We start from the raw sequence: 27,751 nt of genomic DNA on the forward strand, positions 1-27,751 counted from the left end.
TGGTAGCCACTGTGAATCAGAAATTTTAACAAATAACTTAATTCCTTTCCTGTAAAAGGATGTATCATTGAGTAACCCAAGTTAGGAGCCAAATAGAAGCTTTGTAAGTTAGCAAATTCCATCTACTTTCAAAGAAACTTCTATGGCCAAAGCCCTGTATCATAATTCAAGTTACCACTTTCCCAAAATATATCCTTTAGAATCCTTAGGATCTCTATTAGTTTTTATTCAAAAGACGACAAGATGGAATGTGATATATCAAAGAGCTGCCTCATTATTTATTACTTTAGAAAAACTGAATGTTTCATGCTTTTCTAAAGCAAAAATTTAAAAACCTCATTTGAGAGGGGGTCCTGTGGCAGTTTTTCCTCTTTGTTTCCAAAAGCACAGTTTGTGCAGAAACACATCTCCTCACTAAGTGTATGAGAAGCAACGGGAGAAAACAAGCCCTCTTACATTTGATGGCTCCTATTTTGACAATCAAACTCCTATTAACTCTTCTCTTCTCAAATTTGCAAAACCACTTGAAAATGGAAAGGAATCTACATTCACTTTTGTTCTCTGTCAAATAATCAAATGCCCAAATGTACATTCTGACTGAAATCAAAGTGAAATAAAAACTAGAAAACAAGGCCACTCAGCTACATTCGGGAAAATGTGATAGGGAAGGAATAAAATTAAGAGTTGCCTTATTTAACCCAGCTTAAATATTTTTAAAAATTATCATACCTTGTAGTATGATCTACTACATGTGGGCCAATCAGGCTGAGAAGGCTGATGCATGACCTCTTCGTAAGCATGTCAATAATCTCCCTTGCAGTCTAACTGTTGGTCAGTTTCTATTTTATAATCCTTTCTGATCTTCTCAAAGCCTTTGCCCTGTCTCTGCCGATGGCCAGAGACTAGGTTGATTTGTCTGTTGCAGCTTTTTCCCAACCATCTACTCCCATATCACATTGTTTGACAGTGCCAAGTTGTTGGGGTACCCAGCTGTCATACATTATGAGATTTTCTTTTAAAGTGCATAGATAAAGATTTCTTGTTTACTAAATTACAGGTAAACCAGAGAATGCCTTGTAAAAATGACAGGATCAGCCAAGACAAGGCCCTCGATTCGAATATGCATCACTATTGAACTCAGCTGCACAGTATTCCAGGGTCACTTAAAAACTACCTAGTGGTAACGTTTCTAAATTTACACAATAATGGTCTATGTGTTGGATGAGGATGGTTGTCCTGGAAAGCCTGGAAGAGGGAGTTTTGGGAACATGGGAGTAAATGAAATTCTCCTAAGTAATAATTATAGTAATAATTATGGCATTTGTTAAACACTCACTATATGCCAGGCACTGTACTAAGCGCTGGGATCGATAAAAGCAAATTGGGTTGGACAGAGTCCCTGTCTCTCTCAATCCCCATTTTACAGATGAGGTAAGTGAGGTACAGAGAAGTTAAGTGACTTGGGCAAGCAAGTCAAGATCACACAGGAGACGAGTGGCGGAGCTGGGATCAGAACCCATGACCGTCTGACTCCCAGGCCTGTGCTCTAATGAGTTGGTTCATGCAGATCTCAGGATTGTTTTCCAGAGTTTTTCCTTGTGATTATTTTCTTATTATTTAAGGTTTAAGCCTCCCTCAAAAATCTCATCCTTTTGAAAGTCCAATGAGAACCCCATCCCGGATTCCTCCATCTCTGCCAAGAAAAGCACCTTGGTAACTGCGGGCTTCCTTCTGGACAGCAAAGCTCCCTATTCCCAGCATGCTCCTCACTGGAGGAGTGACTGAGTTTGTTTTTCTATATGTTGGTGTTGTATTTTAATGTTTCGTTAATCCTGATGCGCCTATCTACAATCCCTCCTCCCCACATAAGCTCTTAGGCTGTGAGGCCCACAAGGGACAGGGATCATACCTATGTGCCACCTCTGCATTCTCTACCAGCACTTAATACAGTGCTCTGCACACAGTAAGCACTTAGTAAATACTAAGACTTCTAAATATAAGAATTAACGATAGGTACCTGGATGTCACGGCTTCCATGAATTCATCCACAAGATCATCATACTCTGGTCCTCTCACTCTTTTGTGCCTCAGTCCGATGTACAGAGGATCCTTAAGCAACTCCTGTCCCAAAAAAAAAGTCTGAGTGTATAAGACAACCCATCACTGTGGCTCCTTTGCAATTTCCTGTATGGAAATACCCAATTAGAATGAATAGCCATTCAGCTGAATGTAAAAGTATGCACCAGAAATACTAAGAAGAATTCTGAATAAAACTCATCATTAACATTAAGAGGAAATGATTACTTCTTAACCTGAAATTCATAAGGTAAAGCAGGTCTGCATCAGCAGTGAAAAATCATCCTGAATCTTAACAAAAGTCATAGCCCAACCCAATTCAAGTGTTTAACAGGAATAGGAGGAGGTTGCTCTAAAAGTAATAGTTGTAGTAGCAATGGCATTTTGGAACACCTGAGTGAAATGCACTGTCCTAAGCACTAAGTACAACAGACACATAGACACAGTCTCTGCCCATAAGAATTCCCTTTAGACTGTGAACTCATTGAGGGGAGGGAATGTGTCTACCTACTCTGTTATATTGAACTCTCCCAAGTACTTGGTACAGTGCTCTGCATACAGTAAGTAGTCAATAAATACCACTGATTGATTAGCAACTTACCCTCTAACGGGAGCTAGTTAGAAAATACAAGCAATAAAACTATAATAAATTGAATGCTCACTCAAATATACAAAAGTGCAGAGGCCAGGGACAAATAAATAGGGAAACATCACTTCCTTATAGCTTTTCAGGTGCCAATTTTATATTCTAGTTAATATTTAGCTCATAGCAAGTGTAAATCTACTACCACAGCTTGTTCACAAAGAAAGGAAATGGTTGTGGCTTGAAGGGAGGAATCCTAGCAGGGGGTAACTTTCTCCATTTAATACTTTTGTAGCTGTATTGTCATTTGGGAAAGAGGCTAATATTGATCCCAGCACCGTAGACTTCCTTTCTTATAAAAGATTGGCTTACTTTTCTTGGCCACTCAGCTTCTCCTGGAGGTATGATTTCTCTTCCCTGCAGCACTAACTCACAGAAACACGGTGCCAAACTTTCCACTCCTTTTAGATGGAATGCAACCTCAATCCTGGTGTGCTTTTTTTCCCCAAAGTTTAAGTCAGAAATTGGTGTGATCTGGCAATAGGTATTCGTTCTATGTCTCCTTCATATAGCGTATGCTGGAGGAGTCACGATGCTCATTTTTTAAAATGAGAAGAAACCTCTTCAGAAAGAAATCCTTCTCCAGGGGCAGACTGGATTTCAATGACCAGCTCCAGATCTTTGAGAATAGCTTAGGAAAGGCTTGGAGTCATGATGATCTACTTCAATCCTTAAAAATACTTAAAGGACAATGGAGGACAATGTATGTGTCAGGAGAATGGAATGGTGGTTCTAAGCAATCTACTCTAGTCCACAATTCTGTAAAAGATATTCTCTCTAAAGAATCAATCATGAGAGAAAAGTGCAGTAAACCCCAATCGTGGTAAGTTTCCGGAAAGTCACGCTGCTTGCCAGAACTTTTGGGGGTGAGGCTTCTGGGAACGGGGGTTATCCTGTCTGGCATCATTAGTGGGCAGGGTTAGGGTTAGCAAAAACACTGCTGTTCTTCACCTCTGGAAAAATCAATAAAAAGGCACATTACCCTGCAGCCGATGCTCGGGTTGTTGGTCCTTGTCCTGTCTACGGCTTGCATTCTTAGGGGAAGAGAGGACAAATATTTAATCTCCATCTTACAGATGAGGAAATTGTGGCCCGGAAAAGTTAAGTGACTTGTCTTAGGTCACAGAGCAGGGAGGTGGTGGAGCCAGGATTAGAACCTAGGTCTCCTGACTCCCAGTCCTGTGTTTTTTCTATCAAGCCACATTGCCTTCTCACAGGCTTCTCACTTAGGAATTACTGTGTGCAGGAAACTGTATTAAGCCTTTGGGAGAGTACAATATAACCATATAACAGACACATTTCCTGCCCAAGAATTAACAATCTGGAGGAGTTTACTCTTGAGTTTCAGAACTGAACATCTTAGATATTTAGATAACTACAAGAAATTAGCTTAAGTGCAAATGCAAATGGAGAGCTCCCATGAAGAATGAATTCTACTTAACCATGAGGTCTGGGCTGAGTCTCATAAGGAAAGATCAGTTCAGCGATCCATAATCCACTGCTGTTCAATGCATGACCTCAGTGAAGTCTTGGAATTAATTTAGAGTTCAGTGCCTGCTAAATGGTGCGATTCAGAGAGAGACAACCAAACCATTCTTTCACGATGAGGTTTGGAATAAAGTATGGTAAAACCTGGATCTGGGACAAAAGAAGAAAACATTCAACAGCTGAAAAGGACAGTGGCCACTGCTAAGCTATGAGTGGCAAACCTTTATGCTGCATCTTTTCAAATGAGCACTGAAGAATGAATAAGCCGCTTTAACACATTATCCTGTTACCCAGGCCGTGACAGTGGATCAGAGTTTAGGTTTTTTTTAACCCACAAACTATTCACACATCTTGAGGGATTAACATATTTGTTGCTGACTTTTGTGGCTCTCCAAAACAACTAATAACGTGAAAGTTCTGTTCAACAATGGATATGTCCTGCTGACCTAGTGACTGATTTTTTTCTTGTGAACAAAGGAAATTCAAATCCCAGCTGGTGTCTTTTTTTCCCCTCATTTGGAAATGTAATCTCCTTATAACACACCTCTTCTTTTCTTCCGGTAACTAGACATTAATTTGGGAGTAAAGGTCATTTAATAAAAAAACCTAACTCTAGAGATATTTATAATATAACCAGGCCATAATGAAATGGACACTATCAAGAGACGCTGAATTCAGAAATCCAGAGGCCAAACGTTAACATGCATAACCCTTCTTTTTTCTCACCAAGTAATAAAAAGTAAAGGAATGGCTTTCTGGGCTCCTGATATTCCAGAAATCATCCAAGTCCACTTAGAATTGGCGGTGTAAAATAACAAAGACTTCTTTGAAGCACCACCTGAACACATTAAAGCATACAGACCTCTGGGGTTGTGAGGAAAGGGCGACCCATTAAGACTGTCTTACTTAGACCCACTTATAGCTAGTCAGAACACCAATCAAAGTTCAGGTGTAGCTTGACCTGTGCACCTGGCTCTAATTTAGGTCCAGTAGCCAGGCCAATGAGACACTGAAGACCATGTGAATGGTATGTTTCAGCAAGTATAGAAAGAACCCATTTTAGCACTTTTCCCTTTTCAAATTTGGCTTTGGAATCTCCTTGTAGAATCCCTATGTTCATCAGGAAGGAGCAATGAGGATGTGGGTGTGAGGATTAGGAAAAAATGTCTGGTATTCAACAGAGGCTAGCACTAGATCTGTAAGCCTTCCTGGGCCACAGGCAGTTCTAAAATAGTGGTGATTGGCTTTGGCTGGTATTTCAAATTCTACAAGCAATAGTAACATTAGGCATGTTTATGATCACTAGACCCTATAATTCCAGCATGCTCTATGATGCAAGCCAAATAAGAGGGCCTCTGCCACCCCAAAAAACCCTATTTCCAAAGAGGGAAATTCACCATCACATTCAACTAGGAAAAATGCACACTAGTTTACTTAAAGGTAATTTTCACTACTTCTAGATAGTGAGATTTACCTAATAAGTGATAAAGGTAGCTCTGCATCATATATATGTTCTTCCTTTATTGTTTGCATATCATTAAGACAATGAACCATTGTTCACTGTGAGGCTACTGAGGAAAAGCACAGAATGCTTAATTGGGAAAAATCAATTCTTCTCTTGCTGACCACAGTTGGTCAAAACATACTGGGGCCATGGTTGCAGGGGTGGGAAGAGAGGCTGAAGAACATGGAAAACGCTTGAAGTCTGCAGGAAGTGGAATCTGGTAGTATTGGCTCCAATCAATCATATTTATTGAGTGCTTATTGGGTGCAGGGTACAGTACTAAGCACTTGGGAAAGTACAGTATAAGAGAATTGCTGAAGTCGGACTCTGAATGAAAATCAACTTGGAATTCTTAGCTCCCAGCCCTGTGTTCAGATCCCAAAATTCCAAGGCTCACAAGACATCACAAAATCTTCCTCTTATTCTACCTTTAGGCCTCACCACTTACACCCTCCCACCCCATCCCCCCCCACACACACACATCCAACTCAAACCAAGTGATTTCAGTGGAGCTCCCTTCAAATTTAAATTTGGCTTCCTCGATCTTGGTCTGTCTTACCTAGTGTTTATCTATAAATCAGCCTGCCTTTCAGAGACCATATTTGCTTTAAGTACTCTAATTTGTTTACTGACTAAAGGTCAGGGCTTTGTTTGTATAAAGGTACTTAACCCTTGCTTATTGCTTGCTCTGTTTGGGTTTGCTTCACACATTTTTTACCACATACTCAAAGATTAATCCGGACACAATGCTTGGAACTTGAGGGGTAGTTAAACTGTCAGCCACAATTAATGAAAAATAAAATAGGCCAAAGCAGAGCATGTTGTATTGTAGAAATAATAAAGCTTCTGCACATGTCGACTACAATTCATTAATTGGAACATCTAAGCTATGTTGAAGCAGTAAGATAAAGTATGTACCTCATAACTATTCTGAAGATCCACACTGGACACTGTTTACTTTTAGAAATTTGATTCTGCTCTCCGTTCTCTACGACAACTCCAATATAGTGAGCGCATGACAGGCTTGAGAAATTTTACAAGTACTCACAGCATATTCATGTGAATTTTTCCCCTGTTGCAGAATTGAAGCAAAAGTTGGTCACAGATCACAGTGACACCAATGTCCCTTTCAGACTAGATTAAGATCGAAGTAAACAGGACTTTTTAAAGGTGTATACTTTTAGATGACGAGGGAGCAAGACAGATATTTGGAGAGAAAAACTGGAGTGACAATAAGACTTCAAACAGAACACCATTTTGACTGTGATCAAATCTCTAAAATATGACTGATGGGGAACAACTGTGATCAAATCTCTAAAATATGACTGATGGGGAACACGGACCTGTGAAAAAACCTTTATAATTTCTTTAGTTTTCCCTCTTTCTTCTGTTTATTCTCTTCTAGTCTAAAGTCGTTATGGGCAGGGAATGTTTCTGCTAATTCTGTTGTACTCTCCCAAGTCCTTAGTACACTGCTCTGCACATAATAAGCGTTCAAAAGATACCATTGATTGTATTGGGAACAGTCCACAAATGTGGAGAAGTACCTCTTATAGGCTGGGTTCTTCAGGAAATTGGGCTGGGGGGTGTTCTTCGGGGTTGGTCTGGGTACTCTTTGGGTCTGGTGATGCCCTAATATCCCCTCTGGCACAGGAGACTTGAGACCCATGGGACCCCAACACTGAATATAGAGAAGCAGCGTGGCTCGGTGGAAAGAGCACAGGCTTGGGAGTCAGCAGTCAAGGGGTCTAATCTCTGTTCTGCCACCTGTCAGCTGTGTGACTTTGGGCAAGTCACAACATCTCTGTGCCTCATTTCTCTCATCTACATAATGGGGATTCAGACTTTGAGCCCCATGTGGGACAACCTGATTACCTTGCATCCCCCTCAGCGCTTAGAACAGTGCTTGGCACATAGTAAGCACTTAACAAATACCATCATTATTATTATACGACCTGTTAAAGAGCTCTAGCCTGTGAAGGCCAAAGAAGAGCATCCAATCCTGCAACAGAGGCTCTCAGAAGTACTCTCATTGTCGGAGATGTTCCTTTACTGGATAAGTCTCTATGAAATTTGATTTTAACAACCTGCTAAATTTTTAAAAAGTCATTTCTCCTTTTCTAAAGCATTTAGGTGAACAAATGATTTTATTGTAAAGGTGCATTCCTGAGCACCACTAACCTAGCTCTAAAATGGAGGGTTAAAAAAAAATAAAGTTTGTAACTGTCAACACGCAACTACAATTCCTTCTTTTCGGCCATCATTGCACCAGCATTGGTGAATGGATATAGAAAAGGAACTGAAATCCCTGTAATTTGAGTTTGGACTTGAAAACTAACCCTGCAGATTGTAGCTTCAGCACATTTCATTGGGCTTCAATTTAAGATAATGACTCCTTTCATTTGTTAAAAATGGCTTTATACATCAGTTCACATCTGTAAAATGAATGCTCAGCGAACAATAAGGGCAGGAATATGAAGACAAAGTCTGTGATTTGAATTGGTTGGATTTTTGCCTGGCTTGAAGAGTGGGTCTGACCATCCAATAAACAGTCACTCTCACCCAACCATAAGACCATTTAGGACGCTTGCCACTTATACAACCCATCAACCCTCACTAAATGAGGGATTCCCTTTCCTACCATTATCAGCCAACTGGAAGAATGAATGAACTCAGGAGCTGGGGCCATCTTTCTAAGCTGACTAGACAGCCTCCTTTGGGAGGCTTTCCATAAATTTGGAGAAATGTCCTAATGACCCAGAGTTTGCTCATTTTCTCAATTGATGGGAATATTCCACAGGCAAATTGAGATGACGAGTCCTACTTATGACAGGCCCTTCAATCATATTTATTGAGTGCTTACTGTGCACAGAGCACTATACTAGGCATTTGGGAGAGTACAATGAGAAGGAGCAAGGTGTAGTGGATAGAGCTCGGGCTTGGGAATCAGAAGGTTATGAATACTAATCCCGGCTCCTGGGACAGGGATGTGTCCAACCCAATTTGCTTGTATCCACCCCAGTCATCTGTACAGTGCTTGGCACATAGTAAGTGCTTAACAAATATCTCAATTATAATTATTTCAATATAACTGAGTTGGTGGACACTTCAAGGGTAAAGGCTGTGACTTTTCCTAAATTCCCTATAAATGTATAGTATTGTATACAGAGCAGGTGCTTGGCCTGGTGTTCGGCACACAGTAGGTAACCAGTGTAGTGTCCTGCACTAGCTGACTGTCAATACAGTTCTCTGTGCACAGTAGGAAATCAAAAAAACCTGATGATGATTTTGATGGTGGTGATAATGAGTGGGGTGGAAAGAGTGGAAGAAGTGATAAGGAGCAATACATTCAAGGTCCTACAGTGAACTGACCAGTTCGGGGGCCACAGAGCTGGGAGAAAAAAGAGCTCCTCTGTGTAAGTCTTCTCTTCCTTTCTCCCCCAAAGACTCTGTAAGGCCTGGAAGTCTCCTTTTCCATCTTTTAAAGCCTCTGAAGCCTTGATTTGAGGTATCACTTAGGTGGCAAACCTACATCCCCCAGAACCACCTCAGTGAGAGATCTAGGCTTATTCTGAAATCCAAATCTACTGGTCAACCAAGGTCTCTCTCCCAAGATGCATCACTCGGCTTTTTCGGCTCCCAGCTGCTGGCTAAACTTCCAAGTCATCAGAAGGCGGGATAAATAAAATATAACATCTGAAGTCTGGAATTTCTTCACATCCCAGCTGCTCCTTGAGCCACAGATACATTAAATAATCTGTTGGCAGCTCCTGAGTTGCTGGACTTGAAGTGCCAGTGTGCTAAACACAACTGCCAGCCCTGGAGTTCTACCATTTCTCCATGGCTGGGGGATATCGTGGGATTTGCTGAAAGCTGACTAAGAAAAAAAAAAAGCAGAATTGGGAAAAGATGTTTAAAGGGTTTTCATTTCTTTTTTCTTTTCTTTACCATTTAGCCTACTGATAAAAAAAAAATCTGCCATGAAGTAATCTGACCAGATTTGTATAATCGGTTCTTTTGACGACATATATGCAGCACAACAGTTTTTTGGTGGGAGTCTACAAACTAAAAAATTCCTCCGATAATGGCAGGAATCTATAAAACAGTCTGTCCTGTGACCTTGGAGTTAAGTTCACAGGGAGGTAACCAAGGCTGATACAGAATGACAGAAGGTTTGAACTACCTTTTCCTAATGATGTGTGATTTACAGCAAAATCGCCCTGAAATTCTTATTTCAAGGAACAAAGCATTTATAGTAATAATAATATTGGTATTTGCTAAGTGCTTACTAGGTGCCTGACACATAGTATAATATTGTAAACATAGTGTCATTTTTATCTTAAGTACCAAAAATCTCTTAAGCATCCTATAAAGCATTTTAGAAAAAATAGATTAAAATAGGGGAGCACCATGGACTACTGGAAAAGTGTGGTCCTGGGAGTCCAGAGGACCTGGGTTCTAAACCCAGTTCCACCACTTATCTTCTGTGTGGCCTTGGACAAATCCCTTAATTTCTCTGAGCTTCAGTTAGCTCATCTGTAAAATGGGGATTGAGACTGTGAGTCATAGACTATGTCCAACCTTGCATCTACCCCAGTTTTTAGCAAAGTGCCTGGCCCTTAGTAAGCTCTTAACAAATACCATTAAAAGAAATAACAGACCCAACAAACAGTAAAGGGTCTCTGCTCTCTAACCAAGTAAGAAAAAGGGTAGCTAGTGCAAAAGCTAGCTGACGTAACGCTTCCCGGAATATAATGCTTGAAAATGAACAATTTTTCACTTTTGTAGGTGACAGGCAGACAGAGTGGCTAATAGAGAAACACTTCCTTTTCCACAGTGCTGCTAACGTGATTCACAAGGAGAATTCAAGTTTTCTTTTCATTCATTCATTCAATAGTATTTATTGAGCACTTACGATTCAGAAAAACTGCAGTGCTTAACCAACAAGGGAGAGATTAAAAACTGGAAATCGCTTTCTCTGATAAATTAGTTTGGGGCTTTGAGTTGAACTGGAGGATAGAGAATTAAGGATTTGCATTCTAATCCCTCCTCCACCACTTGTCAGCTGTGTGACCTTGGGCACGTCACAATTTATCTGTGCCTCAATTACCTCATCTGTAAAATGGGGATTAAGGTTGTGAGCACCAGGTAGGACAATCTGAGGAACTTGAATCTACCTCAGCTCTTAGTACAGTGCCTGGCACAGAGTTAGTGCTTAACAAATATGCTTAAAGAAAAATTGAGACGTTATCAAAATTCAGTAGGCTTAAAAAGAATTGCAAGCTTGAATAGTCCTGAAGCATTTTAAAACCTAAACACTTCATAGCACAGACAAGGAGAAGGCTGTGTGTTGGGTTGGGATATTTCTGGCAGTTGAAGGCAACAGAGATGTTAATCAAGAACCCAGTTAATCAAGGACCTCTCGTCACTACTATTCTTACTCTGACTTTCAAATTTTAATGAAATACAGTTGCTTTCAAGTATCCAAAAAGTTAAATAAGTGGAGTTATGGAAAATCTAAGCCAAAGTTAAAAATATATTTTGCTTAGGGGAACACATCCATGTCTCTAATTCTGCTTGGGAAGGAAGAAGCAGACAAGCAATACTTTTTTTTCTTAAGGTCTTCCAGTCTATTCCAGCTATAAATTCCCTTATCCTGAGGGTGCATGTGATACGCTGTTTTAATGCAGAAGTTGTGGGGACTAAATGGCACCTGAATTTATCACTATCTATCAACAGTACACTATATTATGCCCAGGGGCACTGAGATAAATCTCTCATGGGTGAGATCTGGCTCCCCAAGAGGCCTCCCCTTACTCCCAAAATTCTTCCCTTATTCACTCCTCATTTCCCCACTCAACACACTTGGGTGTGTACCCTTTAAGCACTTTGGTATTCACCCCACCCCTAACCCTTCAAAACTTATGTACATAGTCTTATACTCTGCCATTCCCCTCATTTTTAATTCATTTTAAAGTCTGTCTTCCACTCTAGATTGTAAACTCCTTGTGGTATTTACTGAGTGCTGACTGTGTGCGGAGCACATGGAGCATTTGCGAGAGTACAAAAGAGTTGTTAGACATGATATGGCCCTCAAGGAGCTTACAGTGTAGTAGGGGAGACAAACTTTAAAAAACATTACAGATAGGAAAGGCAGCAGAGTGTAAGGATATGTACATTAGTGCTATGGGGCAGGACGTGAGGGGAAGACAATCCAAGTGCAAGAGGGAGGGAGAATAGATGGGGAAATGAGGGGTTAGTCAGGGAGGGCTTCTAGGAATCAGGCCCCTCCAGTGAGAGGAGACTTCTGTCTTAGAGGAAACAGGATTTTAGAAGGGCTTTGAAGATGGGGAGAGTGGTGGTCTATTAGATATGAAAGGGAGAAGAAATTCCAGGCAAGAAAGAGTGAGTATGTGAGTAAGGGGATGTCAATGTGAGGACAGACAAGACGAAGGGACAGTACAAAGACAAAATGCATTCCCTATATGTGCTTCCTGGGGTTGCTGAAACCTCAGGCTAATTAATTTCTCATATCTCCAATTTATATCCTTCCCAAAGCACTTGTGCACATATCTTACATACTCTATCACTTCTTCCTATCTATAATTTATTTTAGTGTCTGTCTCCCCCAGTAGACTGTAAGATCCTTGAGTGCAGAGATCAGATCTACTAATTTAACTGAAGTCAATCAATCTGTGGTATTTAGTGAACACTTACTATGTGCAGAGCACTGTACTAAATGCTTGGAAGAGTACAATCCAACAGAACTGGCAGACACGTACCCTCCCAAGCACTTAATAAAGTTCTCTGCACTCTGTGGGTGCTCAACAAAAACTACTGATTGATTCAAGTTAACAAAATTTAAGTTTGATAAACATAAAAAAATTAATATCACTTCATGGTCCTACAAAGAATACCTATTTTAGACAGTATTAGAGGGAGTTTATTCATTATGTGCTGATCCAATGTTAAGCCCACCCACCTGCTATTCATTAAATTGGGTTCACAAATTGCTAACCTTCCCATGCCAGCCACAAGGAATGTGATATTAAAACAATTCCCGACATCCTCAAAGTTGAATTCTATAAAAGCTAGAAGCCAACATAAGTGCTTTAGAAGAGCCTCAAGAATTAAAGGAAGATTTTTCATTCTTCTAAGTAGGATCACACAGCTAGGAACTGTTAGCTATCTTCAGGATGCTCTGTTGCCTTCTGCTGTAATTTATGCCAAAGGCAGACTATCAAATTGGTGGGTTTACATCTTCCCAGAAAATCCTTTGATGTCTGCTTTTACAGCACAACTTAAGTTCAGAGCAAGCTACTGACAATTTTAGGAGGAGAATATTTCAAGGAGTTCCACAAACATCATGTTGATGTTAATTTTTTTGCCTCTACCATGTCTGTGCCAGACAGAGTTCACATGACGTGATTTTCAAGTTTCCTAGCTCCTTTTACCTTCCCTAGGGTGAGCTAATTAATCTCCAGGTTAGCTGAACTTTATCACCAGGCAAGTAAATAATCCCTAATCTTGGTAAAACTGAGGGCCTCTGACCAGATCTGACAGAAGGTCAGAAAAGCAGCATGGCCCAGTGGAAAGAGAATGAGCCTGAGAATCAGAGGACCTGGGTTCTAATTCTAGCTCCACCACTTGTCTGTTGTGTGACCTTAGACAAGTCATTTAGCTTCTCTGGGTCTCAGTCACCTCATCTGTAAAGCGGGAATTAAGACTGTAAGCCCCAGGTGAGACATGGACTGTGTCCAACATGCTTAGCTTGTATCTACCCCAGGGCTTAATACAGTGCCTGGCCCATAGAAACCACTTAAATACAATTTTTTTAAAAATCAGTATTGTGATTATGCTTGTGAGCAAGACTTATTTCACTTAGCCAATTAGGACACTCTATTTGCCTCTCTAGATTGTAAATTCCTTGAGGACAGGGCAGAGAACTCTTCTGTACTCTCCCAAACACTTACTACAATGCTCTGCAAAGAGTAAACACTCAATAAATACTACTGATTGAATCTATTTACTTTCCTTTCAGTGTTTAATTCATGAAGTAATGGCATTGCCTTTGAGGTCTTGGCCAGGATAGTTTCTAAATAAAGTTGCAGTTCAGATACATTTTTTTCTATGAATTTATTTTTTATGAGGAGAGAAATTCAAATTATTCTAGGTTTGGAGATTAAACCCAATTTAAGATGAGGCCAAGACAAGATAGTCACTGCCATGAGGGAAAAATGATACTGTACTAAGACCACTATAATCATCTTTGGAGGAATCTAGTCACTTCACACTCTAGCAATGCCAACTAGAGTTGTGCTCATGCCATCTTCTAGAAGAGAATCACTAATCCACCCTCTCACTAGCAGAAACTCCATGCTGATGTCAGTTTGTTTGGGGGGTTTTTTGTTGTTTCTGGTGAAAAAGACCATTGTCAGGAAATTATAAGAAGTGTGTCTCTGAGCTTAATTCCATTATGAAAGAGAAAAAATAAATCTCCAAGTCACTACGGATCAGATGGATTAAGGTTTCTGCTAATGTATTTACACTAGGCACTATATTCAGCATTTGAGAGAATACTACAGAAGCAAGATATATGATCCCTGTCCTCCAGGACCTCATTAACCCTCAAAGTTAATGAACAGGGAAGACAGGTAAAAAATATTTATACACAGTGAATGCTAGGGCAAGAACACAGATGTATCAGAAAAACAGTTCAAACCCATCAGGATGAAAGCCACTTCCTGACTTCCTAATGGTACTCAGAGGCTGTTGGTAAGGAGTAAATTGGAATTTTGTACCCTAAATCCTCATTTACCTTAATGGCTTTAACGCTGACTCGTTAACCAACTCACATAGGGAACTGATACTAGTTTATCACCATTCTGCCCTCAGAAATATTGAAATGGGGGCATATCCAAGCAGGGAGGCTAGAACAAACTATTTTAAAGTGAAGCTCTGACTCACTGAAGTATAATGGACTGTAAGGAGTCAGGAGCAAGTCAAGAGAGGGACTGCCCTCAAGTTAAAATTTTAAGGATTTTTACTTAATTCTTGCAATGAACAGATGTTTTTCCTTGGTAGGCAGGTGCCTCACAGTGACTTTGTCCTTGACAGCCTTGAAAAAGCCAATCATTGAGCAAGTGCACAAAAACTCACCAAATACTGGTTATGACCTCTGGTGCAACCAGCTTTTCATCACAACTTGTGGTGCCCTGAACTTAGCCAGGCCCTTTAGGGATTGTTCCAACCTAGACATCTTTCATGCTGCAATAGTGTTGCAGTGACTGTTCATACAGTGCAAAGTCCACACACCTCCAAGGGGTTAATAAGATGAGGGAAAATTTTCTTTAGGAAAGCACGTTTGAAAAGGAATGTAGTTAAAAGAATTAGCTCCAGCCTTGAATGTGTGGCAAAACCACACAAACGTCAAGGCAGAATCAAGCCACATCTAACCTCTGAAATGTTTTTTATTACATCTGTGCAGATGAGTGATCCAAAGAATAATTACTTTCATTCCTTATTTCACGAAGGGTTTGAAACCTTCAAGCAATTACGCATCAGTTACATGTGATGTTACCCAAGATTCCAATGTCCATCTCAGTCCTCACATGTCCCTGCTTACAGAGGTCTGGGGCAACTTTTCTCTGTGGGTAGAAGAGTAGATATTGCAGGAGAATCATCGAGTTCTTAATGCAAGATGTTGCTGGCGAGACAGAACATCATGCAATTGGCCCTCGGGACTGCTTGTACTTTTTAATTGCATCTGCTCTTCCACAGCCTTAAAGTTTAAATCTCCCAACGGCCACTTCCTCTTTCATCCTCAAATCTCCTCCCCAAAGCAACTTTCCTCTAGATTTAAAGGATGAATGGATCTACTCAGCAAACAGATGCCTGTCAATGTTCCTCTAATGTCCTTTGGAGAGATCCTCTCATAGCCTAAGTATCTACTTACCTTTTGATTGCACTGATGATTGTTTGAAGGAACTAGTCCCACCTGTTTGCATGCACTAAATTTGTTGGGTTGTGTTTCTTTTAAAATTTGCTGGTAGTTGTAAAGTGCAATTTCCTCAGTTTATCTGAACTTGATGTTGGTCTCCCAGTCAGGTACATTCTCTCCAAATCAGTTTCCCAACTACTTTAATGCCTGGTATCCTCATCTAACCTAAGGAAATTTTGAGATGACCTCAAGTGCCTGGATTTTTAAACTCAATTTTCAATGTGTTTCTTTGGTAACAGATAAAACACATTATTCAGTGATTTAACTTTGAAAAATATACAAACATCCTAGGCAAAGTTTGCTTGCTTTTATACCATATTTTTCAGAAAATTGTTTCCAATGGGTTTACTGGGGTACTTATTGTTATTTCTACATGATACTCCATCACTTGTCTTCTATGTGACCTTGGGCAAATCACTTGGCTTCTCTATGCCTCAGGTGCCACTCTGTAACATGGATATTAACTGTGAGCCCCATATGGGACAAGGACAGTGTCCAACCTGACTAGCTGGGTTACTACTTAAGTACTTATTACCCTAGTACTTGGGGTAAACCTGGTTTAAAATGATCTCAATCTTTAATAAGGCACATCTACATGGACTTTGATAGAGATCATTACTAAAGGCACATCTCCATGAGAATTTCCCTAAACCCTCTTTTCCTTTTCTTCCACTCCCTTCTGCATTACCATGACTTGCTCCCTTTATTCATCCCCACCCCCAGTCCCACCACTCTTATGTACATAACTGTAATATATTTATTTTTCTTAAAGCCTATCTCCCCCTTTAAGAACATAAGCTCTTGGTGGGCAGGGAATGTGTCTGCTTATTGTTATATTGTACTCTTCCAAGCACTTAGTACAGGGCTATGCACAGAGTAAACATTCAATAAATACAATTGTCTGACTGATTAGATCTCTAAGTAAGCCTAGAAGTTGGTCTGGAGGGCAGGGTGGAGCTGTGGCAAGGAAAAGGCAAGGAGGAAGGCTGGGGAAATAATGAAATACAAGCTTCCCCAAACAGGCTGGAAAACAGGAATTAACCTTGTCCTTTTGTAATCTCTGCTGCCCTCCCCCAGTGCCCTGGGTAATGGCTTACCTCATTCTCAGTTCCAACATCCAGGATGACCGGCAGGCACTCCTGGGGATTCACCCTTCCACAGGCCGTGTACAGGGCCAGTTTACCCACAGGGATGCCCATTCCATTGCAGCCAAGGTCTCCTAGCCCAAGAATCCTCTCTCCATCAGTCACCACAACTGCCTGTAAGAAAAAGCCAAAAACCCCACTGAAATGAAATTGCTTTTCCAGTAGCCCAAGCACCTGTAAAGGCAGTGACAGAATTCTTTAACACTCTCTCTAGTCACTGCTTTTAAACGGTTTTGCAGACATTCACTAAAACTGTTCAAATGAAATGTCAGCACATATGCATCCAGGTATGCTGAGTAATGGAGAAATAAATGCACATATGTAGCATTAGAGCTAATTCAACTACAGTGGAATCTTTTCAGGGAACTTTCCATGACATTAGGTCCAAACAATCAGGGGAAAGGTTGAGACATGAGAAAGGATCATTGGCATGTTATTTATCTGTCATGAAGGCTAAAGAAAATTCATATTTGAAAGCTCAGGATTTTAGAGTAAGTGCTAAAGAAAGGAAAAGAAAATAAACAGAGGTGGTTTCATTTCTATCTCCTAATTCCAAATGGAAAACAGTAAATGGAGGTTTACGTAGAGTGAAAACATTAGGCAATTAAGGTCCAAGAAGGACTTCAAAGAGCCTTCTGGGCTTCCTCCCAACCTCTAGGAAGAAGTTGGGGGTCCTGATACAGATATACATTTAAATAATTCCAGAGAAGAGGATTTCACAATCTTTTGGGAGCCCTTATAGTTGGGCAAGCTTTTCTTTTATCTAACCTGAATCCCTTTTCCTGCATTTTAAGCAGACTTCATCTTATTCTTTTCTCAAAGGAAATGAGGAACACAGATTTCCTGTCCTCTGCACCTCATCTTGAAGACATCTAAAGTCCTCTTCTCTAACTTATTTAATAACTTTGAACCCTCTCCAAATTCTTCCCACCCTGCTTACACTGAGTGACTTGAAACTATGCAGTAATCTTAAATCCTGTGTAAGGAGGAAAAATGATCTCCCTGGTTCAAAAATAATTGGTCAATCGTATTTATCAAGTGCTTACTCTGGGCAGAGCAGTGTACTATTAGAACAGTGCCTGGCATGTAGTTAAGCGCTTAACAAATACCATTATTATTATTATTACTATATAACAGAGTTGGTAGAAGCGTTCCCTGCTCACAATGAGCTTAGAGTCTAATAATAATAATGATCATGGTGTTTGTTAAACACTTACAATTTGCAAAATACTGTTCCCAGCACTGGGGTAGATTTAAGCAGACTGGACACTGTCCCTTCCCCATAGTGCTTCGCACATAGTAAGCATTTAACAAATACCATTATTATTATATTCTAGATACAAAAATCTTGATTATTCATTCTGGTACTATGCTCACACTTTCACAACAGTACGTTTCCGACCTAATTAATGATCCATTTTCTGCTACTCTGTCACAGGACAGTGGAATTTGGCCTTCATTTTTAGACACTTCAACATTATTATTACTCTGATTATTTACAATAGAACTACTAAGAAAATCAAACTTATTAAGTGTTTACTATATTCCAAGCACTGTGGTAAGTGCTGAGATATATTAAAGACAATCAAATTGCACATGGTTCTGTTGGTTCTGTTGGAGGCAGGAGGTTCAAAGTCTAAGAGGGAAGGCAAACGGATATTTTATCCTCATTTCATAGATGAGGAAACCGGAGCAGATTTGCATGATAAAGATTTGAATGTCTCAGTAAATGAACAATAGATTCAGCTCTGCATCAGCACTTTGGTTCTTCTCTCTCCCCACTGCAGGTTTGAGAGTTGAGAATAATAATAATAATAAATGTTGGTATTTGTTAAGCGCTTACTATGTGCCGAGCACTGTTCTAAGCACTGGGGAAGACACAGGGGAATCAGGTTGTCCCATGTGGGGCTCACAGTCTCTTTACAGATTTTACAGATGAGGTAACTGAGGCACCGAGAAGTTAAGTGACTTGCCCAAAGTCACATAGCTGACAAGTGGCCGAGCCGGGATTTGAACCCATGACCTCTGACTCCAAAGCCCGTGCTCTTACCACTGAGCCACGCTGCTCCCAGGGTAAGGAGAGCTTGGGGAGAAGAAGCTTTAATATTCCAGAGATTTCCAAGTCCAAGGCTTCTGACTGGCTCCTTGGCTTCTGGCTGGCCCTATCCTTGTCCATATCCCACCCAGAGCTAAAGGAGCCTTTTCAAAGGCATCAGGACCCAATTCACCCCTGATTAAATCCCCTCAGATTAATATTTTTATTTCTTTTTATTGTTATTTTATTCATTTGTGGCAATTATCTATATCTAATATTTTACTCTTTAAAATATATGGTACCTCAAACCACCAAGTCTATGTCCCTGTTGTAGATGGAATACAGGTATCTGATTGAGCTCATGTTTTTTAAAGAATGCCTGATGTATTCAGTAGATTGTTTTCCCCTATAATCCTCATACCTTTTGAAAATGGAATTCATGTATTAGTTGGTTACTCTGATTTTAAAACTATGGGTTATTTTAAATCATTTAAAATTATCTTGCCTCCCTTTCCAATGGAAGATTTTGGGTCACTTTATTGGAGTTAATTCTCACCAGGCAAATTTTGGGGTGTGACTTACGTAAATCCCCACCCTCCTGACTCCCTGCCCCATTGGACAGGGCTTAAACAATACTATTGTTTGTATTGAATATTAAAAGTAGGTTTCCATATATCTCTGTATTTCAAGGTTTCAAACAGAAAGTGTATTAGACATATGCAATAGAAGCCATTTTCCAGGGGTACTTCAAGCAGCTGAAAGCAGAAACTCTGGAAATCTGAGGAGAAGTCTATTTTTTCCAGATTTCTGGCCCAATATGAAAATCTTGGCGACCACATTCCTTTGGGCAAAGAACTTTACAAGAAGGCTTGCATCTTTCATGGTATTGACTTGGCTCATGTATACACTTACAAACATAATGAGGATATATGATACTAGCTAAAAATGACTAAAAGAGCAGAAAGATATCCTGAGAGGCACTTTTAGTGCTTTCTGTCAGACTGTTGGGTTTTTTGGTCTGACAGGTGATGGGCCCATCTTCAGAAAACACTCTCAAGCAAGAGTTCTTCCCTCCACTGAGAAGGAGACTCCAGGTTTTCTCATTATGGGGCCACAAGGGGAATATCAAGCAAGTTATTGCAGGTGAGATGGGTCCCGAGACCCTAAAGCGAGCAGAGCTGGATACAAGAGGAGAAGAGGGCAGTTTTCAGCTCCTCACTCTCACTTCTGTTTCTACTTGCCTTAATTTGGAGTGGACTTTGAAAGCAGAATTCAAGACACGGAATCAGAAAATGCAGCTGAATCCTAAAGCCCATGAGAGAACCCAGAAGGTGCTGGTGTTACCACAAGGACCATGTGGTTAATAGCTAAAAGCCGAGGGAGGATTTGTGGGGGGTGGAATCCAGGCCTTCCAAGGGACAAGTGAATCATACTATGTGCAGCTGTCTCTGTTACCTTCATATGCCAACCTAGAGGGGCTAGCAGCAATGATTGAAGAAGCCGCCCTACTGGATTTCCTGCCCAATCGCAAATCCAGCTGCAGACAGGAGGGAGGAAAAGAAGAGCTTGGCAGGTGCCGAAATGTGGCTGCTTGGCAAGGGCATCAAAGGCGGCAGCACCTTTGCAGGGAGAAGGAAGCTCCTGACCTTTTCCTCCTTCTCAGGGACAGCAGGGTTCATTGCTGCGATCGTCATCACCCCAATCAAATATATACTTGTCTTCCTCAGCATGGGACTGTCCAGTGTTGCTAGAGAAACCAGTTAAGGGCCATAGCAGCAACTCCCTTCCACGCACTGCCCCGGATGAAGCCCTGGGCAGCCGCACTGGCTGCAGGCAGCCTCAGGCTCCGAATCCTGGCAGCATGGAGGCTAGAGGTGCTGCTGACCTTAGCTTTGGCAATGACCTCTGGGGAGGGTTGGGATGGAGACCTGAGAGCATTTAAAAGACTATCGGGTCCAATGGAGCAGGGAGGCAGGAGGTTGAGACTTATGAAACTAAGACACACAAAAAATTTGCCTGGTGAGAATTAACTCTAATAAAGTGACCAAACATCTTCCACTGGAAAGGGAGGCAAGAAGAGGAATGCACAGAGCCATGGGGGATGCCTCCCAGACTCTGTCACACTGGGGAAACATCAAATGTTGCAATAAAATCCCATAAAAGGCCACTCTTAAAATTTGCTTTCAAAATTCCAATAGAACCGCACATGGAAAAAGTGGGGAAAATTCAATCTGACAGTTAGTGCTTCTTCAGGATTTTTTTCTTGTGCTCCTTACCACTGCACACAATAGAAGCAACCAGCTGAAAGCATAATGCACTCAACTGTGGAAAAAGAATTGTGCATCTGGGTATTGTCTCAGTCATTTGCGCTACTCTAAACAAGTGGGACCTTGTAAGTATAAATGAGACAGGTTAATGTTAACTGCATACCACGTATAGTACTCAAAATGACTACACATGGACATTTAGACTACTGCAGAAGGGGTCTGGTATTTAGCCTTCTTGCTTGTTTCCAGGAGATGCACTTTTCTGGGTTACTTCAAGAGCATTTAAATACCGCAGGACAAAAGCATCTAATTGCCCTGGATTACAGTACAAGAATACTGGTGGACATTCGCTGTATATTTTTAAGCATCCAACCCGAACTGAAAAGGGAAAGTACACATACTCCAAATCAAAATATTTTAGTCCCTCAACAAAGAGAATTTCCTGTTTAAAATGTAATGTTTTCTTCCTCGGTCCATTAGAATACGTTTTAAAAAATCAGCATATACATGGGAAACAAGATAAATAAGCATTTCAAAGGCCCCTTCACAGTGTTGTTTTATTAATACTTGCTCATATAATTCCTTTATCTATTGTTTTTAAGATCAAAGCTGGTTTTCCAAAAGTCATCCACAAATTGGGCTTTAGGTAAGAGTCAACTTGGAAAAACTTAAAAGTTTTCATCAGTGTGAATGCACATCATATTGTCTGCAGAACCGTAGCTGTAGACTGACAATTTATTTACCAGATGAGGGAGAGGGCTAATTAGAGCCAATATCAACTTAAATCCTTATTCAGACCTAAACTTCTACATGGAGTTAATCCTAGTTGTGCTAGTTCAAGATTTTACATCTGGGTAGGCTAATGTATTATAGTTCTTTAGGATGGAATGCATCTGTAAATTTGAAAATGGATATGATTGGTTCTTCTAAGAACCATTAATCTCTCAGAAAGCACCTATCAACTTTTGTTGAACACCAAATTGTTGTTCTACTACCAGTGAGTGTTGGAGCAGATTTTGCTTCCTCAACCCCACTTGTCATTACAAGTCTGGGCCAAAACCCCAGAGAAACAGCATAGCCTAGTAAAAAAAGGACATAAGCCTGGGAGCTAGAAGGACCTGGGTTCTAATTCCGGCTCCACCACACGTCTGCTGTGTGACCTTGGGCAAGTCACTTTACTTCTCTGTGCCTCAGTTACCTCATCTGTAAAATGGGGATTAAGACTGTGAGCCCCATGTGGGACAACCTGATTACCTTCATCTACCTCAGCGATTAAATCTGTACTTGGCACATAGTAAGCACTTAGCAAATACCATAAAAAGGAAAGAAAAAGTATGTCAAAGCCTCTCAGGCCCTTTCCAACTGCCTGGTTCAATCAATCAATCACTAGATGATAGATCTTGAGCACTGGTACTATTGAATTAAGTACGGTAACTTACCTTGACGACATCCGCAGGCCATGATTTAAGCATCGTGGCAATATGTCCCCGATCATGGATGGTGATAAAGAGACCTCTGCAGACAAAAACAAATATTTTCTATTTATTATGAGCAATGGGCACCTTGAAAGAGCTAATTTGCATGTAATTTTTGGATACTTTTTTTATAAGTAGTTAATCCAAACCCCCAGAAAGTGAATGAGGAGTAGAGGCCACATAGAAGCATGGAGCCTTTAAGCCAAAGTCTCCTTGCCACTGAAGCTCTTGGATTCATAAGGGGGGGGGGGGCCTCCAGTTTTCCAGCACAATGACCAGGAGGCAACTCCCCGCCCATACAGACACCCAGAAGTCATCTGTCACAACATGTGGAACACTGGGGAGGTCCTAAGGGTTTGGACCTCTCTGAAGTAGTTGCGGGCCTGGATCTCATTTTCTCAGACCCCTCCACTACTCCAGGCAGGGCCTCCAAGCCATTGCCTTTAAGGGGTAATTAACTTTGGCCTGTTGTTTATGTCCTGTGTGTCCTTGCCCCAGTCTAAGGATGGAGGACAGATTTTTTTGTGCCCATTTTAGAGATGAAGGAACAAAGGCATGGAGAAGAAAAGTGATTTGCCAAGATCAAACAGCAGGTGACAGAAGCAGGGTTAGAACCTGGATTTTCTAACTTTCAGTCCTCAACTCTTGCCACTAGACCATGCTGTCTCTCCCTTGAGCCAAAGGCCGAAGGGGAGGATTCAGGGAGGATTGTGGGGCACAGTTTTCTCCCCTCCAAGTCAGATGATAAAGCTCCTGGTTGAGTTAGATGCATTCTGGTCAAATTTCTATGGTGACCTAAGTGATCTGTGAAACGTATAAACCTCCTAAAGGAAGGGATCAATAGCTGAACATCACAGAAAAGGCTTCGTTTTTCAAATATACTCCTTTGAGAACTTCTCTTTTAAAAACACACATATAGTAGGACTTTCTTTTCAAGCTTCAAAAAACGTGAATTTCAGTGCATGGCAAATTTTTAAAAAGTACAAACTCCAGATTTTAACAGACAAGGAAGGCATAATTGGAGAAAACCATTGTGTTTGGCTTAATATCATTATTTTGATATTCCCATCCCAGAACACAAGCATTTTTGGAGATTCAAAGCTATATATTGATTGAGCTTTTCCAATTAATGCTGCAAATATGAGGCCTCTGCCATCCAAATTTGGCAGTGTAAAAGCTGTGCAATAATTTGGCCTAAAATGTTTTCTTCAAAATAAACACTATCCCGGATTCATTTACATGTAATTCATTAAACCATGTGGATTCAATTTCCCCTAAAACACATATGGGCTTAAGAAACGATCCCAAGAAAATGTCCAGTCAAGTTTATTTGGCATCTCTAGCACAGCTTCAAAGATGCATACATTATAGAAAGAAATAATGAAAAGTCAACCAAACCTTCACTTTGTTTCCAGGATCGACTCTCCTTAAAGCATTCCACAAGAAGGTTATCGATCCCCTTTTTAAGAATTAGGAGACTCTACCTCAGGAATCCAGTTAATGAACATCCCAGGGTGCTGACTGACAACGCAAAAATGACTCTCGGTTGTCCCCTGACACTCCCCTGAATAAATCAGTGGTATTTATCGAGTGCTTACTATGAGTAGCACACCATTCTAAGTGTTCGGAAGTACAAGAGAAGAAGCAGACACATTCTCTACCCATAATAAGCTTACAGTCTAGAGGGGGAGAAAGACAGTAATATGAATAAATAATTTAAACTAAATAATTTAAAGACATGTACATAACTGCTGTGGGGGTGGGGTGAATAGCCAATGTCCAAAGGTCACAGATCCAAGTGCAGAGATGATACAGAAGGGGGAGTGAGCCAGGGAAAAGAGGGCTTAATTGGGGAAGGCCTCTTGGAGGAGATGTGACCTTCGTTATGCTTTGACAAGAATAAGAAGCCGCAAGTGATGAGCCATTTTTTAGACTCAATCTGACCCTGATGTATTCAGGTTAAGAGGACAACTGGTCTGGACTTGGTTCTCTCCTGAGAGGTTCAAGAGCAAACTGATGAAGTGAGACCTCACTAGAATGGCTTTTCTCTGGCATTACCAGTGGCTTAAACTAAATGTCTTTCAAAATATTCCCAAGGACATATAGATTCAAAACTTTTCACTGGCTTATTACAGTGAGGCAAAATTATGCCAATATTGATTTTTGAACAGAAATCAAAGATTTTCTTAAGGTTCCCAGACATTCTCACCTGATCTCTTTCTGGTTAGCACTTACTCAGCTAATCAATTAAAAGTATTTATTGAGCACTTACAGTGTGCAGAGCACTGTACTAAGAGCTTGGGAGAATACAGTACAATAGAGGTGGTACACGTGAACCTACACAAGGAGCTTACAGTGTAGCAGGGGAGACAGGCACTAAAATAAAATTACAAATAGGAGGATGTAATTAATATAAATGTTGAGGGAGGAAGGGGAGGTGAGTCCCCAAATAATAATAATGCTGGGCAGTCGGTGGGGACATGAGAGATGAATCGGGGAGACGTTTTCCAAGGGACAAGAAAAGTTTTCCTCATCTCTTTTCAAATTCCCTTCTCACTCAGTGCCCTTGCTTCTTTGGTGCAGCCTTCTGGATTTCTATTAACTATCAATTTAGAGATAATAACAACTTTACAAGTAAACAAGACCACTATCCAAAGATGTGATGGTCTAATTAAGGTCTATAGCAAGAACTCTAATTCAATTTATATTTTTTGAGCATTCACATTGTCTGGCACTGTACCTGGTGCTACGGGATGGATTAAATGCATGCCCTCACTTGTCATGTTCATTTTTGAAGATATGAAAAATGATACTACCGACAGTGAGATCCTCTCCATGCATGTGGGTGTGGCTGAAAAGATGGAAGTACAATGGCCATTCTTTCCCTAGTGTGTCCACACAAAGACAGTAATAATAATAATAATTGTGGTATTTGTTAAGGGCTTAGTATGTGCCAAGCACTGTTCTAAGCATTGGGGTAGATTCAAGATAATCAAGTAGGACAGAGTCCCTGTCCCACATGGGGCTTACAGTCTTAACCCCCATTTTACAGATGAGGGAACTGATGCCCAGAGAAGTTAAGCGATTTGCCCAAGGTCACACAGTAGACATATGACAGAGCTGGGATTAGAAACCACGTGCTCTGACCTTGCTGGGTGGCTGCTACATTTTCTCTCTGAAGAATCTGCCATTTCTGAAACTGCCTCGGCCCAGGGAAAGCAATCCCTGTCTTGACTGCCACACTGGCAGGAAATTCTGTGGAGATGGTGGAAACAGTTCACTAATTTCCTGAAACCATGTTTCTCCTACAGCTGCTGTTTTCTCCTAATAGTCTGTGACACTGCATTTACTGATATGGTGCTTCACTGTTTTTTGCCACATTTATTCTGTCCTTCCTATTAGTGAATTTTTCCTTTCAGTGTTCACAAGAACCCAGGTGTGTGTGTGTGTCCTGCTATGCTTATGAAAGACCCTAATTAATCATCACCTGGGGAAGGAGGAAACATGAATATAGAGACATTTGCTGTGGGTTTTTTTAAAAAAAATCTCTTCCTCTCCTCCTTCTGTTGAGAAATTATAAGAATCATTGGCAAATCAATGATTTACTTCAAAGCAAAGAATTCTTATGAATTCATTGTCCTAGAGATCAGATTCAGTATTTGGCTTTCAAGGTAGCTAGCTATTTGGATTACCTTTTTTGCAGGATCTATAAAATCTGCAATAAAACTTAAATAGGCTTTCTCGGGGAATGAGAGAACATGGGTATCCTACTCATTCAATTCCCAAAGTCCAACTTATTGTGAGAAAAGGATTCCGGGAGTTCCCCAACTCCCTTGAAGCCATGAATTTCAGGGCAACTGTTGATTTTATCAGTTACTGAGAGGGATGACAGCAGAATACCACAGTCAGAGACATACTAAGAATCTGTCTCTCTTCTCCATCTCTCTCTCATATAGATATATCTATAAGAAGGAGAGAGATATGGGGAATGTTAGCACTTGAAACAAGCGATATTTTGAATTACCCAAAATAAAGAGGCACAGCTAAACTCATCTCCAAGGTTTTTCAAAGACATGAGTTGAGCTCTAAAGGTGGAACCATTTGATAGCATCTTTACTCCTCAACTCTCCACTGTTAAGAATCAAAGGGTGAAAATTCTTTGCCTATGAGAGTGAGAAGTTCATGATCCCTAGCCTGAGACCTGCATATACCACAAAAGCCAAACATTTTTGTAAGAGTTATGTGCAGATATTCCTGGAGCGCCTCCATGATTTGGAACATTGAAACATCCAAAAATATCTCAGCACATGAGTAACTAATCTCTGCTGGCAGGGAGCTGGTTGGGAGACATTAATTCTCAGACATAAATGAATGGCTTGTCATAACATGGAAAATTTAGGCAGAAAAGGTATTTATTGATGACAGGTTCAAATGAATGGGATTCCTGTCACCAAATGCGAGTCCCTGAACATTTTTATCTATTTCTGTACATCTAAGCCATATTATAAAAGCATGTATTCTTTCCAATAAAAATGAATTTTACTTATGCATTTATCTTATTATAGGACTGACAGAGCAAATGGTAAGCATTTTCTTATAGACCAAAGTTCAAACTTTTCTCATAACCTTCAACACTTAAATGAATACAGTCTCAAAAGGACTATGTAGGGAGAGGTGATGAATTTACTTCTCTTTGCTTTTCAAAATTATGCCATACACACTATTTTAGCTTATAGCATCTAATAATAATAATGTTGGTATTTGTTAAGCATTTACTATGTGCAGAGCACTGTTCTAAGCGCTGGGGTAGATACAGGGTAATCAGGTTGTCCCACGTGAGGCTCACAGTTAATCCCCATTTTACAGATGAGGTAACTGAGGCACAGAGAAGTTGTGACTTGCCCACAGTCACACAGCTGACAAGTGGCAGAGCGGGGATTCGAACCCATGACCTCTGACTGCCAAGCCCGGGCTCTTTCCACTGAGCCAAGCTGCTGGATTGTAAGCTCTTTGTGGAGAGGGAATGAGTCTATCGACTTTATTATATCATATTGGCCCAAGTGCTTAGTTCACTGCTCTGCACACTGTAGGCACTCAATGAATGTGACTGATTTAAAG

The 27,751-nt window shown here is 40.6% G+C and overlaps 1 protein-coding gene across 1 annotated transcript in view; it reads right to left on the reverse strand.

The window, feature by feature from the left end:
• Positions 1-27,751, reverse strand: part of ME1 (malic enzyme 1) — a 154,265-nt gene that overhangs the window by 56,125 nt on the left and 70,389 nt on the right. The window contains exons 4-6 of the mRNA XM_029047350.2: positions 22,598-22,673; positions 16,809-16,970; positions 2,018-2,121 (exon numbers count right to left, since the gene is read on the reverse strand). Coding sequence (XP_028903183.1) covers positions 2,018-2,121; positions 16,809-16,970; positions 22,598-22,673 — 342 coding nt within the window. The remainder of the gene's footprint in view (positions 1-2,017; positions 2,122-16,808; positions 16,971-22,597; positions 22,674-27,751) is intronic.

This window comes from Ornithorhynchus anatinus, chromosome 19, assembly GCF_004115215.2.
Source record: "Ornithorhynchus anatinus isolate Pmale09 chromosome 19, mOrnAna1.pri.v4, whole genome shotgun sequence".
Lineage (NCBI taxonomy): Eukaryota > Metazoa > Chordata > Mammalia > Monotremata > Ornithorhynchidae > Ornithorhynchus > Ornithorhynchus anatinus.